Consider the following 20,751-nt stretch of genomic DNA (forward strand, 5'->3'; position numbering starts at 1 on the left):
AATGTATCTAACACTTAAACCAAAAATAAATAAAAGCAGAGTGTTGCTAAGAAAATGCATTGAAGCTTAGGGATGGCTATGCAAAACAAAACTAAAACTGAACTGGCTGCAAAGTAAACAAAAACAGAATGCTGGACGACAGCAAAGACTTACAGCGTGTGGAGCAGACGGCGTCCACAAAGTACATCCATACATGACATGACAATCAACAATGTCCACACAAAGAAGGATAGTGTCCGCACAACTTAAATAGTCTTGATTGCGAAAACAAAGCAGGTGCGGAGAATAGCGTTCAAGGAAGACAGGAAACTGCTACAGGAAAATACCAACAAAGGAGGAAAAGCCACCAAAATAGGAGCGCAAGACAAGAACTAAAAGACGGGGGGACGGTGTGGCGCGGTTGGGAGAATGGCTGTGCCAGCAACCTGAGGGTTCCTGGTTCAATCCTCACCTTCTACCAACCTAGTAACGTCCGTTGTGTCCTTGAGCAAGACACTTCACCCTTCTTCTTGATGGGTCGTGGTTAGGGCCTTGCATGGCAGCTACCGCTGTCAGTGTGTGAATGGGTGAAGTGGAAATAGTGTCAAATTGATTGATTGATTGAGACTTTTATTAGTAGGTTGCACAGTGAAGTACATATTCCGTACAATTGACCACTAAATGGTAACACCCGAATAAGTTTTTCAACTTGTTTAAGTCGGGGTCCACTTAAATTGATTCATGATACAGATATATACTATCATATATACTATCATCATAATACAGTCATCACACAAGATAATCACATTGAATTATTTACATTATTTACAAAGCGCTTTGAGTACCTTGAAGGTAGAAAAGCACTTTACAAGTATAACCCATTTACCATTTACACACAGGAAAACAGCAAAAAAAACTCAAAATAAGTCACGATGTGATGAGACGAGAGCTATAGTGATGCATGGTTGGTTATGGTTTGAATTCATATCCAACAATTGCGATAACTATTTTATTGTTAATAGGAGTTTCAGTTTTTTATATTTTCTGCTGGTGGTGTATCTCCAGAGTTTTTCAGAGACAAAAATGTGCCTTGGCTCAGAAAAGGTTGAAAAACACTGGTCTATATAACGCTGTTTGATAATCAAACGCAATTTGCGTATGACACGGAACTGTTAAACTCAGCGGATGTCCGGCGGAATGTTATTCCGGGCGGAACGCACGGGAAGGCGTTTTTTGACGCACAAAGATTTGTTCCTACGGTCTTTCGGGTTTCGGCTCATTTCCACTTTCAAGTCTAGGCCTGACCCGCACATGCAACTCTCACTCCGCGGTGGTGTGATGTGAAAAGGTGCACTAGGATGGATGAAGGTGTCTCCGAGCAAGCCGGTAAGTACTGCAACTAGTACACGGACTAGTTGAGCTAGTTTGAGCTACTTTAACTAGGCCGCACCGCTGTCTGCGCGCGGGAATAGCATTGCTAGCGCATATCGCGGAATAGTTGGAGCATTTCTTAGTCCGCACATCTTGTCGCCTTGAGCACATTATCCACCCTCTGTACGTCGCAGACTTTTGACTCTTCTAGTTCTTGTTCGTCTCAAAGCGCAGCCGAAATGTTGAAATGATATATAAACCTCCGCCTTAGCTAACGCCAGTTGCTAAGATTAGCAACAGGCAACCATACTTCAAATATGTCTTCATTTACGTCCAAGTTGTGTTTCAACAGACATGTTTCACCTCTCAAGTGTTAAAATATTCTGTCTTATTTTTAGGTATCATAAGAATAGCATTTGGGATCAACTAACATTATGTTCATTTTAAAAGTCCAAATACATGGATGGTGTCGCAGAATATCCAAAGATTGGCCCGGGTGCCATTTTTGGCCACAGGCGCTTTTAATTGTTATCAATCGGTACTAAGGAGATATTATTAATTAGAGATCGACCGATATAATTTTCAGGCAGGGTTCAAACCAGTGGTTCTTAACCTGGGTTCTATCGAACCCTAGGGGTTCGGCGGAGGTCAAAACACAACCGACTCATCGTGTAAATAAAAACTTCTCCCTATCGCCGTATTAAGGATACGGCAACAGCAGAAGTCACACTGATTTGCAGGTGTGTAATTTGTTATGAGTTCATGCACTGTGTTGGTTTTGTTCTTTGAACAAGGTGATGTTCATACACGGTTCATTTTGTGCACCAGTAATAAAACATGGTAACACTTTAGTATGGGGAACATATTCACCATTAATTAGTTGCTTATTAACATGCAAATTAGTAACATATTTTCTCTTAACTAGTCATTATTAAGTACTTATTAAGTTATTAATGCCTTATTCGGCATGGCCTTATTATAACCCTAACCCTCTAACCCTGGCCCTAACCCCCTAACCCTAACCAAATAACTCTAAATTAAGTCTTTGTTACTTAGAATATGTTCCCCATACTAAAGTGTTACCAAAAACATATAACTTTGTCTTAAATGTGAAAAAAAAATGTTTTTAATTTTTCACTAAAGAAGGGTTCGGTGAATGTGCATATGAAATGGGGTTCGATACCTCCAACAAGGTTAAGAACCACTGGCTTAAACCAATACCGATTATTAGTAGTGAATTTGGCTGATAACAGATATTCTGAGCCGAAATTCATTTTACAGTAAGAGTGACATATTGGCCTCAAAATGCAGAATAGTACTATTTCAAACTCCAACACTTTGTTTAAATGACTGAAGCGTGCTTACTTAAAAATCAAACAATAAGTGGCACAGCAGCATCTCTTATAAAGATTTGAGTAAATAGCTCTTTTAGGTTTTGTATCCGGGCAGCACGGTGGAACAGGGGTTAGTGCGTGCCTCACAATACAAAGGTCCTGGGTTCGATCCTGGGTTCGGGATCTTTCTGTGTGGAGTTTGCATGTTCTCCCCATGACAGCGTGGGTTCCCTGTGGGTACTGCGGCTTCCTCCCACCTCCAAAGACATGCACCTGGGGATAGGTTGATTGGCAACACTAAATTGGCCTTAGTGTGTGAATGTTGTCTGTCTATCTGTTTTGGTCCTGGGATGAGGTGGCGACTTGTCCAGGGTGTACCCCGCCTTCCGCCCGAATGCAGCTGAGATAGGCTCCAGCGACCCCGTAAGGGACAAGCGGTAGAAAATGGATGGATGGAAGTTTTATATCCCTACCACACGGACTGAAATATTGTGTATCCCCTAATAACGTCAACTGTGATTGATGAAATGATTCCAAATTTACAAACGTTGATATTTAAAGACCGTTAGCAGGCTGATAATTTAGCACAGGGGGTCGGCATCCTCAAATGTTGAAAGAGCCATACTGGACCATCTGTCTGGAGACGCAAAAAATTAAAAGCCTTATACAAGTGTTATAGTGAAGGCAACACATGTTGTTTCTATATTAGCCTACTATCCAAATGACTCTGTCGCAGGGTCACCCAAACCTTCGTTGACAGAAATGTTGACATGTAATATATATTCTACACATTTTTACAACATTGGAAAACATTAGTAAAACGGAGGCTTCTCAGGGGGTGAGATATCTCCAAGATGATACTGGCTTAGAATGGCCAAAGGTATAGATGTGTGTGCCCAAGTTAAAGGAAACGGCAGGCCGTCTTCCTCTAATGGATTTATTGCAATCTTTGCAAGCAGGGTAACATTTGCTGTGGTCTGGAACAACATGGCACACAAACAACTATCAGAACTGCAGCCAATATTACATACAGATATGTCATGAGACATGCAAACATAAATTAAATACACAGAGGACACAAGTAAAGGACATTAAATGAGCTCAAATATACCTACAAACGAGGCATAATAATGCAATATGTACATACAGCTAGCCTAAATCGCATGTTAGCATCGGTTAGCTTGCAGTCATGCATTGACCAACTATGCCTGATTCGCACTCTAACAAGTCAATAACATCAACAAAGCTCACCTTTGTGCATTCACACACTGCATAAAACGTTTGGTGGACAAAATGAAACAAATAAGGAGCTGCATAAAACACATCTTTCTGTGGCAGCGTCGGAAAAAGTTGTACATGTAAACAAACTACTGTGAGTTTTAAAGGACCGCTGAAATTAGTAGGACAAAACGGCGCTCCCCAAATACTCTGTGATGCATGTTTAATATAAACAGTGGGATTTCTAACAATTAGGAATGTTTGTGTCATGTTTGTCCAGCAGAAACCAAATTAAAACAAAACATATTTTTTCACCCGTTTTAATACATTTATGAAAAAGCTCTAGGGAGCCACTACGGCGGCGCCAAAGAGCCACATACGGCTTACAAGCCACGGCTTGTGACCCCCGACTTAGCAATATTACTTTTCATAAAAAAAAATGGAAAGAGTTTTTGAGACATTGTAATGCAGCGATATAACGTACAAAACGTAATGTACAGATAATCAAAAGCATTATATGGGTAGAAATATCATTGATTACTAGGGTTGTGAACGATAAACCGATGCGACCGAGTATTCGGTTCAACAAGTGAGCGATTAGATTGCATCGGTAGCAGACTCCTCAATCAATGCGAATAATCCATGAATTCCTAGCTGAATCGGTTACAGAGTCATGGATCGGTTATCGCGAGACTTTGCATGGGTCGTCCAGATTACAATATGCGTCAGCGTCTCTAAAACAACGCGAGAGCTGAAGCTACTCGCCAAACACGGTAGCCGCCTAGCTGGTATTAGCACAAGTGATAAACAAGAGACAACACGGAAAATGAATGTGGAGGAGAACGAAAGCGTCAGTCTGACCGAAGGTGATAATGGACCGAGAAAGATTTTCAAAAAACCCACTACAGTGGTGGAAAGAGCAGCAGGACTTGCCACTGCTGTCATCTCTCGCTAAAAGATACCTCTGCAACCTGTTGTGCCGGGAAACGCACTCCTGCCGTAAAATGCACCCCCTGACGCGGGAGCGCGCTGACGTCACTCGTCTCGAAAAGTATATCTAAACTCGGCTGTAATGACCGAAGTGGCTGAAATCGCCTCTTTTAAATCGCCTCTTTCGGCATAAAAAAGTACATAAAGTGAAATAATCCAAGTTTTCTTTACTTGTGGATGGATTAAAAATTGTGAGCCTTTAATGATTTCGCCGTCATTCAAGTGGCTGAAATCGCCTCTTTCGGCATCAAAAAGTACATCAAGTGAAACACACGGAATCTGAACGTGTGTTCAGTACTGCGGGAGACATTGTTTCCACAAAACGTAGTCTGCTCAAACATGAGCATGTGGATCAGTTGATTTTCTTTAAAAAAAAATCTGCCCTCCAAAAAAACAGAGGACAGTGATGATGAAAATGAACAGGCATATTGTAAGTGAACTACTGCTTTTTGACCTGGGAAACGGTACCTCTCACACAGTAGTTTGATTTTTCTTTTTACATATGTATTTATTTTCTCTATTCTTTTACACAAAGCACTTGTCACTGTGCTCATTGTTGCCACATTTTGAGATGTGTTATAGGTGTGTAACTTGTTTACATTGTAATGTTGCACCTTTGTTACCTACCTCTAGTGTTCATTGTTACCTACCTATAGTGTTCAAAACACTATATGCTCAGGTTGAAATATTGAATCTTTGTTACCTACCTCTAGTGTTCAAAACACTATATGCTCAGGTTGAAATATTGAATCTTTGTTACCTAGCTCTAGTGTTCAAAACACTATATGCTCAGGTTGAAATATTGAATCTTTGTTACCTACCTCTAGTGTTCAAAACTATGCTCAGGCTGAAATATTGCACTTTGTTGTTACTATTCTCTGCTACTTTTACCTCTGGAGTTCCCATCCTACAATTCAGCCAGATTTTTTTTGGTCCATGTCTAAAGATAAATACATTGACATGTGATTTTGTTGTTCTGTTTTTTTTGCCAGTGCCGTAAAGCCACAATGCTTGGGATTTGGAGTCTTGAATATTAACCGTCAAATCGAATCGTATCGTTCGGAATCGAATCGAATCGGTCTAATAAAAGGATATCGTTTTTGAATCGAATCGTAACCTGTGTATCTAGATGCATATCGAATAGTTTATCAGAGAGAGATGTGCAACCCTATTGATTACCATAACATCTTTATCAAGGCATGAGCGTGACAAGCCACATTTGTATTATTACGCATCATTAGGCAGCCTACAAACACAGGCATAATAGGTAAGGCATTTTAATTAATTGAGCACAATTCACACACAAGGCAATTAAAAAGTGCTTTACAGAAAATTAAAATTACAAAATTAAATAATCAGAAAAACTATCATCCATCCTTTCATTTTCTACCGCTTGTCCCTTTTGGGGTCGCGGGGAGTGCTGGAGCCTATCTCAGCTGCATTCGGACGGAAGGCGGTGTACACCCTGGACAAGTCGCCACCTCATTGCAGGGTCAACACAAATAGACAGACAACATTCACACTCACATTCACACACTAGGGCCAATTTAGTGTTGCCAATTAACCTATCCCCAGATGCATGTCTTTCATAATTTATTAAAATCAATCCAATACTGTACATAAAATACTTTCAGTTGTCATATGCACAGTTAAATAACAGTGTTTTCAGGTTGGATTTGAACATTGCCAACTCACATCTTAAGGAAGACTATTCCAGATTTTAGGAGCATTAAACTGAAACACAGTTTCTCCGTGTTTGGTCCTGACTCTGAGCACCGGAAGGAGACCACTCCTCTAGATGGTTCATATGGCTCCAACATGTTGAGAGATTCACTTTGTCACAAGACCATGAACAGACTTGTACACAAGCAGAGCTTAAAGTATATTCTCTGAGCAACAGGAAGCTAGTGCAGTGACCTAAGCACTGGACTGATATGGTCGTATTTCCTGGTTCTAGGCAGGACTCGAACAGTGAAATCTTGTATGTACTGCAGCTGCTATAGAGAGCCCAATGAGAAGGCCATTACAGTAGTCTACCCTGCTGCAGACAAAGGCATGGCTTCTTTCTAAGTCTGATGTAGACATTATTCCTCTTATTTTGGCAATGTTTTAGGTGGTTAAACACCTGCTAATGTTATTGACCTAATTGGGCTGTTAAAGTTCAAGTCTGAGTCCATTATTACCCCTAGATTTATAACCTGATTATTAGGTTTCAGGGAGAGTGTCTCAAGGTGGGCCAAATTATTTCAGTTTTGTCTGAGTTTAGCTGAAGAAAATGGTTTAGTATATAGCAGCATAAACAAAATATTTCAGGGATGCATATCTCGCACGACAGACTGTGCTACACACTCTATCCTCTTCATGTGTCCCTGCAATAAAACTAGACTGAATTTAATTACAGTTTTTTAATCTCTTTTTCAAACACTCAAACATGCTTCTACTCTAACGGACTGTTTTCATATCGATATTTTGAATCAGACATGTCGTGAGGTTCTACGAGCTATCAGACATGGGCTTCCTTTGACACGTCGTACACCCACCGAAGTTAATCTATACACTTTTCTCTATGTCCCGTGTTTGACAATAAGGAGCCTGCAAAAGACCTCGGCTTCTAATTGGCTGTGCCTGATACAAGTGCGTGTTTGGGTAACCAATCAGATGGCACAGTGGGCGGGACAATTATGGAAAAAAGAGCCTTCAAAAGACCTTGACTTTTGATTGGCTCTGCCTCTTGCCAGTGCATAGTTTTGCGTAACCAATCAGATGGTGCAGTAAGCGGAAAGATGCTGGAGACGCCTGCGAAATGACTAATTTTAAATGGGCCCGTCGGATTAAAAAAATAGCTTATGTGCGAGGATTTTTTCATTTCAAATGATAGTAATGGTGGTAGAGGTAACTATTACTATTCATTGTTAATAATTTCACTCTGTAAAGCGCTTTGAGTCACTAGAGAAAAAGCGCTATATAAATATAATTCACTTCACAATAACAAATGATTTATAAAAAAATAAATAAAAAAAGGCCCACACCAATATACATTAAAATGCCAAATATCGCCACAGATAATTGGTCAAGCTCAATTATTAATGCACTAATTTGCTTTGTCACCTAAAACACAAAGCCAACAACGCAGATTTTTATTACAGCGTATCATATAATCTGCCTTACATCGGATGGGTTGGAGCATCGTTAATGCACAAAATGTATAGCAGTGTCCCCCACCCCACATTCTTTAATTTTTCTTTGTGTGGCCCTCAATGGAAATCGTTTGAACTAGTTTGTGACAACGTAATTAATGTTCAATCAGCTTTGTGGCTCTTCCCCCTTACACCGCTCGGAAGTGCAGCCTAGAAGAACAAAATAAAGAAATATGACTAACCTGCTCAGTGAGTTCAAACCCCAGCCGAGTCATACCAAAGACTATAAAAATGGGACCCATTACCTCCCTCAGCATCAAGGGTTGGAATTGGGGGTTAAATCACCAAAATGATTCCCGAGCGTGGCCACCGCTGCTGCTCACCGCTCCCCTCACCTCCCATAAGATGGGTCAAATGCAGAGGGTAATTTCACCACACCTAGTGTGTGTGACTATCAGTGGTACTTTAACACTAGCATTGAATTTGAAACATTTAGAAGGAGCAGCGACTTTAGTGACATGCTTTACTTTCACTATCTGCTGCAGCGATCCAGTAATCCTGCACCAGTAATCCTGCCCTGAATGCGGACATGCAAGCACTCACAGGAGTCTTTATTAGTCCCAACTGGGAGAATAAACACACCCACTAATTTAATCAGAATAAGGCATTTTTACTTTTTGTTTGTTCAACCCCTCTGATTCAACCCCTTTGATTTAACATGTACTAAAAAACTCTGCATACAGACACGTGTTCAAATCATTTGAGTTTGTGGGTGAAAAAACATTTTGTTTCTGAAATAATCATTAAACTTGTTTATTGATTGTTTTCAAAATTGTTTTGTGTTAATCATTTTAAAACAACTGTTTTTGTCGCATTGTGAAACGGTTGTATGTTTGCTAGATTAATAATTTGTAATTTTTTTGGTCACATTTAGGTCCCTCTCTCCCAATTGCCACTCTGCGCCTTCTGGTTCCACCAATTCGCCTCGTCTCTGCAGCCATCTGGAAGACCATAGAACACAAGATTGTATCGGATTATGGACTTCTTGAGGAGTTTGTGTTTATGGTCACTGAAATAGTTCCTCAACTTCTTTCAACCAGACAGCGTGCTGAACTTATTTTGGGTCTAAGAGCTCGGGTAAGTCAAATTAATGGAGCTATCTTTGTTTAATTGACACTCAGACACAACTCAACACTTTTACAAATACAGGGGAACCTCAATTGACGAACCCCTCTATTTGTGAACATTTCGATTTATCTCTGAACGAACGTGTCATTCATTCATTCATTTTGTGTCCTGCCTGCAGCCATTTTGTGCCGCATTGCGCAGTGTTTTTGTAAAAGCAGAGCCCTCCATGTCACTTACTGCGCAGTACAGTACACTACTGGTCACTATTAGTCACGACTTCGCGCTTCAGTGTGTGTGCCTGTTTCATGTTTTTGTGCATTTCGACAATTTTGGTCCATTTTGCGAATTTAATATTAGTTCCAAAAAGACAACAGACCAGTGTGAAAAAACAAGTAGGTAATCACTGTGGATTTAAAAAAAAAGACTACCGGTATTTGAAGAATTGACGACGATTGTACCAAAGCAAGTTTTAATTGTGATGAGACCACACTTTCTGGAAAAATATACCAAAGCAGACTTGTATCACAGCGGAGAAGAAGACTACCTCTCTTTCAGCAGACTCTTTTCGAAGGGCACACACACACACGGCTAGGGATGTATACCGAGTACCAGTATTTTTTGGTACCGGTTTGGGCGGTATAGCTCGGTTGGTAGAGCGGCCGTGTCAGCAACTTGAGGGTTGCAGGTTCGATCCCCGCTTCCGCCATCCTAGTCACTTTGGCAAGACACTTTACCCACCTGCTCCCAGTGGCCACCCACAGTGGTTTGAATGTAACTTACATATTGGGTTTCACTATGTAAAAGCGGTTTGAGTCACTAGAGAAAAGCGCACCACATAAATATAATTCACTTCACTTCACTTCCTAAATAGGTCGGTCCATGAGGACCGAAAAGATTCTGAACTAATGATCTTGCTTTCGGGATTTTTTCTTCCAGTTGACCGACGTAATTATGACACGCTGTCGCTGCTACTTAATAAAATCAGTTTTGAAAATTAACAAAATAAGGAAGTTTGTAACAACAACATTTCTTCCTCAAAGTCACACACGCTGTGTCAGTTTGAAGTGAACGCACTTTACTCACGACGAGTCTTGACCGCGTTTATCAACCGTCTTGCTCACCATCCATTAATCTACAGGCCAATATTAATCCACTCAAAAAAGTGAAACTTTGAGGTAATATAATAATCCATAAAGTTGCTGTGACTGACAGGTCTCTGGTTGCCATCTGATGTCACTTCATTGCGGCGCGTATGCGTGGCATTAAAAGACCTCTTGCTTAAATGTGTTTCAGTTCGTTCTGTTTTTTGATTACAAACTGGACGATCGAGTATTGCATTTGCTCAGTCTTTTTTAATTTTTTAAAATTTTGATAAAATACACACATTCATCTGTAGCGCAACACTCAATATGTTTCCGGTCCGTCACTCAAATACGTTTGTGTGCAAATAACAATTCCTATTGTTACTAAATGCACATCCACATAACATGTACAGTAAGTGATTGTATTGATTTATATGGTATATTTGATATGATGTATCATGTAAAAGGTATGTGCTCTCAGGGTTTCTCCTAAATTGCCAAAACAACTGTGGCGGTAGTTAGGGGGGCACGATCAATATGACGTCATCGCATGATTTGCTGTTATGCATATATTCTTAAAAAAGGCAAAAACGTGAATATACATTTAAAACAAATCTGTTAAGTATAGTATTAACATACATATTTTTGTTGCATAATATCGTTTTGTTGTCTTTAAATTTTTGCTGCTTATTGTACTGTACTTATTATTGTACTAGGTACTTTGTTGAGATTTTTTTTTTTTTTAGAGATTTCTCCAATCCTTTAAGCCAGTGGTCCCCAACCTTTTTTGCACCACGGACCGGTTTAATTTAGGCGTTATTTTCAGGGACTGGCTTTCCACTTGTGCTGGATAAATACAGCAGAAATACGTGCATGAAAAATACAAGTCTCTCTAATGCTGAATTAGTGGGAGCCCTGGGCTTGTTTCTTTGCAATGAGATGCAGATGGAAATTAGCCTTTGGTTACTATACATATGTCACATTTATATTTTATATGTTCATTAATGTGCATTGTATCATGTCACAAAAAAATATAACAAATCTCAACTTCCTATGAGGAGTTGTATTGTACATCTGTAAACAAGCTTATTGGTGTGTCTAGTGGGACAGACGAAAGTTAAGTTGGAGAAAATGCAGTCGTTTATAAATGGTTTAATGTTTCTCTGCGGCCCGGTAGCAGATGCGTTATGGACCGGGACTGGTCCCCGGACCAGTGGTTGGGGACCACTGCTTTAAGCCACTCTTTTATTTTATAAAACGACTGGCAACAAATCAAGCATCTATTTCTGTTGTTATTGGAGACTGTACTTGTGTTTAGAGACCCTTACTTCTGTCACTCCATGGTCTGTGAACACACCGTGTCGGTGGAGAATGAACAAGTGTTGTGTGTCAAGGAATGAAGCATGGAGGCAGACGTGTGTCCACGGAGGAAATACTTGCTGGAATTGAGCCCATTGTTATCAAATTGGCAACAAATGCTAAAAAAGAGCGTCAGACTTTTTCTTCTAGATGCTACAATACATTGTTACTTTTATTTTGTTAGGTGTGGCGTGGCGCACCGCTACAATCAAATACATTAAGGGGAAACCCTGTGCTCACATGCATGCCACATATAAATATTTCCAGCTGAGTGCAATTGTAATAAATAGAAACAGTGATGGATCTGTGGGGTGTTTACAAGAAGATGACATAACTGCATTTCACCTTGCTCTGCACACATGACTTGTTTAAGACGTAAAAAAAACAGGTGTTAAGACTTCCCTGCTTTGAGATGTTACAGTACATCATGTTGGATCTCAGTGTTTCCCCCAGAAAATTTGTTAGTTAACCTCCTAAGGCCCAAGCTGTTTGTTTACCGGTACATGCTTTTTTTTTATTTCTCTTTGCTATTTGGGCTTATTGGGCCCTAATTAGGATAAAAACTAAAAATCATCTTTTGATATGATGTAGGGCTGCAACAACTAATCGATTAAATCGATTAAAATCGATTATAAAAATAGTTGGCGATTAATTTAGTCATCGATTCGTTGGATCTATGCTATGCGCATGCGCAGAGGCTACTTTTTTAAAAAAAATTATTTAAATTTTTTTAAAATTTTTATAAACTGCAACATTTACAAACGGCTGAGAAACAATAATCAAAATAAGTATGGTGCCAGTATGCTATTTTGTTTTCAATAAAATACTGGAAAGGATAGAAATGTAGTTTATCTCTTTTATCCGATTATTAATCGATTAATCGAAGTAATAATTGACAGATTAATCGATTATCAAATTAGTTGTTAGTTGCAGCCCTAATATGATGTACTTGGTCCATAAGTACACAAACGTGTGCTTTGTGTTGTGACATGCTAATTTTTATTTTTACACTTTTTTTCCCAAATTCCATTGTTAGTTATATTCTTCTGACGCCACCAGATAGCAGTATAAGTGTCCATATGTCGGCATAATACCCCAATTCAGTAGTGTACACAATTTTGGAAATACGAGCTAAAAGGTGCTGTCCACACATGTGGCCACTAAGGCCTTTAGAGGTTGTGTCTCTCCGGTGGACAGACTGGGAAGGGGGTGGGTGGGTGTAAGGATTGGTGTAACTCTGCCTGTCGCCATCACGTCTCCACCTCGTTGCTGCCACCACAGCCTGGGGGGCAATAGGCTATAGACTGTGGTGAAGTATGCCGGCTTCGTTGCGTGAAGAAGCCTACAATTTTTGGTTGTGTTTTCCGCTCCATTTGCTGAATGGTGATATACGATATATATCTCGATATTTTTTCCGTAAAGTAAAAACAAAACAGTCCGAGTTACCTGAGATACTAAGTATGTCATTAATATGACTTAGTAAGTCAATATTTTGACTTAATCATTTACTAAGTCAAAATAATGACTTACTAAGTCAAATTAATGATTTACTGTAAGTAATCGTTTGCAATAAGCGTTTGAAAAAAAGAGGTAAAAGTGGGGCCACATGCTGACATATGTTCAACTCATCATGCTTACCGGTAATTTATTACAGCATTTGGGAAGCCTGTAGTTGATTTTTATCAACATGTGATAGCAGGGACCCTGCCATTCAAAACTAGGCTGCTACATTACTAATGATTAAAGGCCTACTGAAACCCACTACTACCGACCACGCAGTCTGATAGTTTATATATCAATGATGAAATCTTAACATTGAAACACATGCCAATACGGCCGGGTTAACTTGTAAAGTGCAATTTTAAAATTCCTGCCACACTTCCGGTTGAAAAACTCCTTTGGATATGATTTATGCGTGTGACGTCACACAATCCACGGAAGTGGTTGTACCCCATCGACCCGATACAAAAACCTCTTGTTTTCTTCGACAAAATTCCACAGTATTCTGGACATCTGTGTTGGTGAATCTTTTGCAATTTGTTTAATGAACAATGGAGGCTGCAAAGAAGAACGTTGTAGGTGGGATCGATCGGTGTATTAGCGGCTAAGTACAATACTTACAGCAACACAACAAGGACTACTTACTACGCCTAGCCGATGCTTGCCGCCAAACCCACGGATGAAGTCCTTCGTCGCGCCATCGACCGCTGGAACGCAGGTGAGCACGGCTGTTGATGAGCAGATGAGGGCTGGCTGGCGTAGGTGGAGCGCTAATGTTTTTATCATAGTTCTGTGAGGTCCGGTTGCTAAGTTGCTAAATTAGCCTTAGCGTCGTTAGCAACAGCATTGTTAAGCCTTACCAGGCTGAGAATTTTTAACCGTGTAGTTACATGTACATGGTTTAATAGTATTGTTGATCTTCTGTCTATCCTTCCAGTCAGGGGTTTATTTCTTTTGTTTCTATCTTCATTTGAGAACGATGCTATCACGTTAGCTCAGTAGCTAAGTGTGTCACCGATGTATTGTCGTGGAGATAAAAGTCACTTTAAATGTCCATTTCGCGTGCTCGACTCTCATTTTCAAGAGGATATAGTATCCGAGGTGGTTTAAAATACAAATCCGTGATCCACAATAGAAAAAGGAGAGAGTGTGAAATCCAATGAGCCAGCTTGTACCTAAGTTACGGTCAGAGCGAAAAAAGATACGTCCATCACTGCCTCTCTAGTTCTTCACTCTAACGTTCCTCATCTACGAATCTTTCATCCTCGCTCAAATTAATGGGGTAATCGTCGCTTTGTCGCTCCGAATCTCTCGCTCCACTGTAAACAACGGGGAATTGTGAGGAATACTAGCTCCTGTGACGTCACGCTACTTCCGGTACAGGCAAGGCTTTATTTATCAGCAGCAAAAGTTGCGAACTTTATCGTCGATTTTCTCTACTAAATCCTTTCAGCAAAAATATGGCAATATCGCGAAATGATCAAGTATGACACATAGAATGGATCTGCTATTCCCGTTTAAATTAAAAAAAATCATTTCAGTAGGCCTTTAATGTAACTATAGCTGAAAAAATAGTACAATAGCAATAGGAGAGACTATTCATCCCTGAACACCATGGAGTTCATGTAGGCTTTATGATGCAGTTACATTATTATATCACCTATTAGAGACAGCTTCAGGAAACTCTTCATTTAACATAATGTCGTTTTTTGCTGCTTCAACACAGCTCAATCAACACAGAAAAAGGTAAAGTGATATAACTTAGTTAACTGTGGGTAGGGTTGGGTATCGTTTGAATTCGAACAATTCCGATTCCGATTCTTTGTTTCGATTCCGATTCCTGGCGATTCTCGATTCCGATTCTTTTAAGAGGCAGGGTCAAAAAAAAGTTTAGGATATTTTAAATGAGCTAGCTAACCTACAGTCTTTCTGGATGAAATAGTATGACATTCTCCATCAATTTTAATTGTATTAACTTTTTATGAACTTTACTATAAATTCCTCACAGGGCTGTTTTCAACTAGAATATAAATATCAAATCTATGAACTTGAATATAAATATTATAAATTATGAATACATTTTCCCAGGGGTACACTTTCCTCGAGAGCTTTATTTTTGAAAACCTCATGAAAACACATTTACACATAAGTGTATGATGCTGCAGGAAACCTCATGAAAACACATTTACACATAAGTGTATGATGCTGCAGGAAACCTCATGAATACACATTTACACACACAAGTGTATGATGCTGCAGGTACTTAAAAATGTTACCATGCTCCCACTGATGGGCTAACTTGGTGCAGAAAAGCAAATAAACAATAAGAAACAACTTGCAAAACCCAGTCCAGATTAGCAGCAGGTACAGTATAAAATCAGAGACAGTTCTTGTTTAGGAAAATGACCATATCCGCCTTCTCGGGCAGGATGCGTGAGCGTTCTGGACAGATAGTGTCTCCTGCTGTGGAAAATACACATTCGCTGGGTGTGGAAGAAACTTGAACGCTTAAATAGGAGAAAGCTAGATCTGACAGCAAAGGATAAGTCTTTGTTGGTTCCACCGGACCACCACCATGCAGCAGGGTCGTCAGACATAAGTATCGGTGGAACGTCCTGGTACATCTGCGGCTCTCTCTCCACTCGTTTCTTGATGGACATGGAGCTCTGTTATTTCGCGGTTATTTCATTTTTTTTTGTAAAGTAAAGCCACACTTTCGACCGCCGACGCCCGCTATCCATGCTTGAGCTTGACTGACTCGCTCGGCTATGCTAACACTTCCGGCGGTGGGCGCTTCTTCGTTGGTGTTCAGCGGCTTCTTCTTCCGGTTCGGCGGACATATTTTTTTCCGGTCGGCGGACTGGTATCGAAAATAGGAATCGAAATTTAAACTTTTGAACGATTCCGTGAGAATCGGAAAGTTAGTCCCGGTTCCAATCGATACTCGATATCCAACCCTACAATAATGCTTGTCTTTCTCAGACAGACAAGGCTTTGCTGTCCGTAACACTCACACGCACGCACACACACTGCAAAATGAGCTAACGTTACGCTAAAAGCTAATTAGCCTTCACCTCAAGGACTGTGAGCGAGCTGAGCTGCCGCTTATGTTTCTAGAATGTCAACGGGCTCATATTGATGTTACTAGTAGTTGACTGGGAGGTGTTTATTAGAATTTGGGGAGAGTCCGTTGCCTTATGCTTACCTGCTAAACACCTTTCTGCTCATCCCACCGCAGGAGCACTGACTCCATGCGCTCTGAATACGCACTGCTGATTGGCTGTTACATGCGCTCTGAATACGCACTGCTGATTGGCTGTTACATGCGCTCTGAATACGCACTGCTGATTGGCTGTTACCGCTCTGCGTGTAACCAATCAGATGGTTCTGTGGGTGGGACAATGCTGGGTTCTGCAGAGACGTACTGACAGAGGCAGAACTAAGCGGAGCAGCTTGTTAAGACTTTAGTTTAGGCGGTGGCTCTTTGTTGCGGGAAACCCTGGATGTGTTATGGTTATGGTTTTACTTGTGCTAATCTATCCATCCATTTCCTACCGCTTTTCCCTCTTGGGGTCGCGGGGGTGCTGGAGCCTATCCCAGCTGGGATAGGCTCGGGCGGAAGGTGGTGTACACCCTGGTCAGGTCGCCACCTCATTGCAGGGCTAACACAGACTGAAAACATTCACACACTAGGGACCATTTAGTGTTGCCAATCAACCTATTCCCAGGTGCATGTCTTTGGAAGTGGGAGGAAGCCGGAGTACCCAGAGAGAAGCCACGCAGTCATTGAGAGAAAATGTAAACTCCACACAGAAAAACCCAGAGCCTGCGGATCGAACCCACGACTTTCGTATTGTGAGACACACGCATTAACCCCTGTACTACCGTGCTGCCCAACTTGTGCTAATATAAATGCTAATTGGGATATTGTCTCGGCAGAACAGCAAGTAGTAAACTTTCTGCAATCAAAGAATGTTTAAATCGACATTATTACCATCGAAACATGCATCCCACTGAATGGAAGAAACACCACCACCACTCCAGTCATCCTCATGAAACTCGTAAACAGAAAATCTAAAATGGCACTGCTAAAACAGGGAAAGAAGCTGAAGGGAACAAATGTGTACATGAATTAGCATCTCACAAAAAGGAATGCTGAAATTGCAGAGAAAGCACGCGACTTGAGAAAGCAGGAAAACATTTTGTGAACTTGGAGCACCAACTGTAAAATCTATATCAAGCTGAATGGAGGTCCAGAAGCAAGAGTACTGGTTGTCCATGACATCAAGGACCTGGACAAATATTAAAGTTTACACTGCTTCCACAACGACAATGATAATGAAGTCTGACGGAAAACAAACACCTAAATTCAACACCAACACTACTATGTTCCAAGAGACCACTAAACAAGAAGACCTAGATTTAGGATTGCATCCACCTACACTTACAGAGATTATTAAAACAACATCAAAGATTGTTGAACAAGAAAACATGGAACTGAAACATTTCTGCAACAGAGGTCACAAAAACCAGGATTTGGAAAATGATATAGATCCAGATACAAATATTTTCACCCGCATCGGAAATATTTTTTTATTATACAGATGAACAATATAACAGCAACATTAAGTGTGATAACAAATTGTCAATTATTCATTATAATAGCAGAAGCTTGTACGCAAATTACAACATGAAGCACCTTTTAGAACAATTCAACAAACACTTCAAAGTGATCGCTGTCACAGAAACATGGATTGATGATAAAAAAGGAATAGATTTTGATCTGGAAGGATATGAACTAAACTACATCAACAGAACCAACAAACCTGGATGAGGAGTAGCTGTGTACATGATGAAGAACCTGAACTACAAAGTGGTAAAAACATATCAATTGCTATAGATAATATCTTAGAATGTACAATCATTGAAATATATTAGGGAAAAAGCAAAAACATATTCATCAGTTGTATATATAGATCACCCAAGTCAAGTATAGAAACATTTGAAGATTGGATCAAGGAAAATTACATGGACACTGGCCAAAAACTAATTTTCTTATGTGGTGACATTAATATTTACTTATTGAACCCTAACAAGTAAGGCTGCAGCTAACTATTATTTTTCTATCGATTAATCTATAGATTTTTTTTTTTTGATTAATCGGTTAATCTATAGATTATTTTTTCGATTAATCTATAGATTATTTTTCCTTTTACTGATTATTTTTTATTTAATTTTATTAAAGAACCGGAAATCTCATATAAAAATATACAACAAATGGCAAAAACCTGTCAATATTGAATAAAGCAAAATATGTTCTGGACCAAAAATCACTCCATATTCTCTACTGCTTGTTAGTGTTACCATATCTGAGTTCCATCCATCTTATTGTGCAGAAATATGGGGAAATAACTTCAAAAGTACACTTCATTTTTTAACCGTGTTACAAAAAAGATCAGTTACAATAACACAATGTTGCATATAGAGAACATTCAAACACTTTATTCATTGAATCGAAAATACTTAAATTCTACGACACAGTGAATTTGCAAATATCTTAAATTATGCACAAAGCAAACTATAATCTGCTACCCTAAAATATATAATAATTCTTCTCAACAAGAGGAAAAATATAATCTTTGAAAAAAATTTAATTTCAAAAATTTGTACGCACGTACGACACTTAATACCTTTATTATATCAGTATGTGGAATTAAATTATGGAATGGATTAAGCAAATAATTCAAACTATGTACTAATACGACCTAATTCAAGAAACTCTTCAAACTTAAAGTGTTTACAAAGTACAAAGAAGAACCATGATAAACATTCTGAATTTATTTAATCCATCCATTCATTTTCTAGATAATCTTATTTATCTCACCATATGAAATATAACTTCACTAATTTATTCATTTATTTATTTTTCACATGATTACTTTTGGAATTATATTGTGAATAAATTGAGAACAGGAAGTGAACAAAAGTGTTATCAACTGCTATGTAAAGGAAAAGGGGTAGGATTAAATAAACTCTGCTTCTTCCCACTCTTTTTCAAACATGTTGAATAGAGAAACTGGAAATTGTGATGTATCATGTTGTATGCATGCATGTTCGAAATAAACTCAAACTCAGTTAAAATGCATTTTCACACATCTTTATTTCTACAATACATATAGTATAGGGGTGTAACGGTACGTGTATTTGTATTGAACCGTTTCGGTACGGGGGTTTCGGTTCGGTTCGGAGTTGTACCGAACGAGTTTCCACACGGACATATTAAGTACCGTAACGCACGTTGTGTAAACAATGCACACCGAAGCGCAACACACGGCATGCTAGCAACGACCGGGCTAGGAGAACATGCAAAAGCCAGAGCTGGAAGACCCTCCTGCCTCGTTAAGATCTCCTGTTTGGGAACACTTTGGCTGTGCGATACAACAATAGAGGACGGAGGTTTGCCGACATTGTTCAGCAGCTGCTTCTGACAACACGTCAAACATGCTAACCCATTTGAAGCGTCACCACCGCATTCAAGCAGCCTCTCCTCGGCGAGTCAGGCAGGTGTTATGAGAGTAGCGTGTGTGTGTGTGGCCCTTTAATATGTGACAGCGTGTTGGATTGGCGGTGTGCAAGACCTCAATAAAGCCACGATTTGCAACTAATCGCCGGACTCGTTATTTACCCTGAAGTCCGGAGCTGTGGAGACCCACTGCCGGGTAGAGTGAAAGGTGTTGCCGCCGAGAATACATCGGCCCTGGAGAAGTGTCTCCACTGCGCTCCTTGACTAAGGTCTGGGAGCCGGAAGCAGGAAAGGTGCAACACAGGGCTAAAGCAATAACAAATGTTTTTATAGCAGCAGATTTAAGACCATATTGCATTAAAAACTAGATTTTGACACACTTCTATGGTGGAAGAATAATAAGCCCATATATCCTCTTACTGCCAAGTTAGCCAGGCTGGGGGGGAAAAAGAAAAGTTAATCTGAGGCTGAGTTGATTTGAAACTGTTCAATGTTGCACGTTTATATGTAGAAGAAAAGTTGTGTCATTTTATTTAATCTGAGCAACAACTTGAGGCAGTTTAATGTTGATTAACGTGGACCCTGACTTAAACAAGTTGAAAAACTTATTCGGGTGTTACCATTTAGTGGTCAATTGTACGGAATATGTACTGTACTGTGCAATCTACTAATAAAAGTCTCAATCAATCAAAAAAAAGCACTTAATATGTAGAAAGGTTTTGTTAAGAGACCATTCTGAGCCTTATCTTATTTAGTTTTTATTTTATATATGTTGACCACATTAACCCTGGCAATGGACCCTGTGTGTATATGTATGTTATGCCATTGTTTACAAATTTGGTAAATAAATTACCAAAAAATGTATATTTTGTTGTTTTCTTACTGTACCGAAAATGAACTGAACCGTGACCTCTAAACCGAGGTACGTACCAAACCGAAATTTTTGTGTACCGTTACACCCCTAGTATAGTACCAAAAGGAGTACCGATAAATATCGGTATCGATGAGAAATATCGATAAGGGTATCATACCGAAAACATCTTACCGCTATACTACCCTACACACGGTCATCCCCCTAATTTTTCGTAAGTACCTCCTTTGCCAATCTTAATGTGAGTGGATTTCACTAT

At 39.7% G+C, this 20,751-nt stretch overlaps 1 protein-coding gene across 1 annotated transcript in view; it reads left to right on the top strand.

Moving 5' to 3' along the window:
- Positions 1-1,131: 1,131 nt before the first annotated feature.
- Positions 1,132-20,751, top strand: part of LOC133655865 (zinc finger protein 271-like) — a 39,880-nt gene continuing 20,260 nt past the window's right edge. Inside the window, exons 1-2 of the mRNA XM_062056449.1 lie at positions 1,132-1,365; positions 8,964-9,166. Of these exons, the coding sequence (XP_061912433.1) occupies positions 1,338-1,365; positions 8,964-9,166 (231 nt within the window). The 5' untranslated portion in view covers positions 1,132-1,337. The remainder of the gene's footprint in view (positions 1,366-8,963; positions 9,167-20,751) is intronic.

Source organism: Entelurus aequoreus, linkage group LG08 (genome assembly GCF_033978785.1).
Source record: "Entelurus aequoreus isolate RoL-2023_Sb linkage group LG08, RoL_Eaeq_v1.1, whole genome shotgun sequence".
Lineage (NCBI taxonomy): Eukaryota > Metazoa > Chordata > Actinopteri > Syngnathiformes > Syngnathidae > Entelurus > Entelurus aequoreus.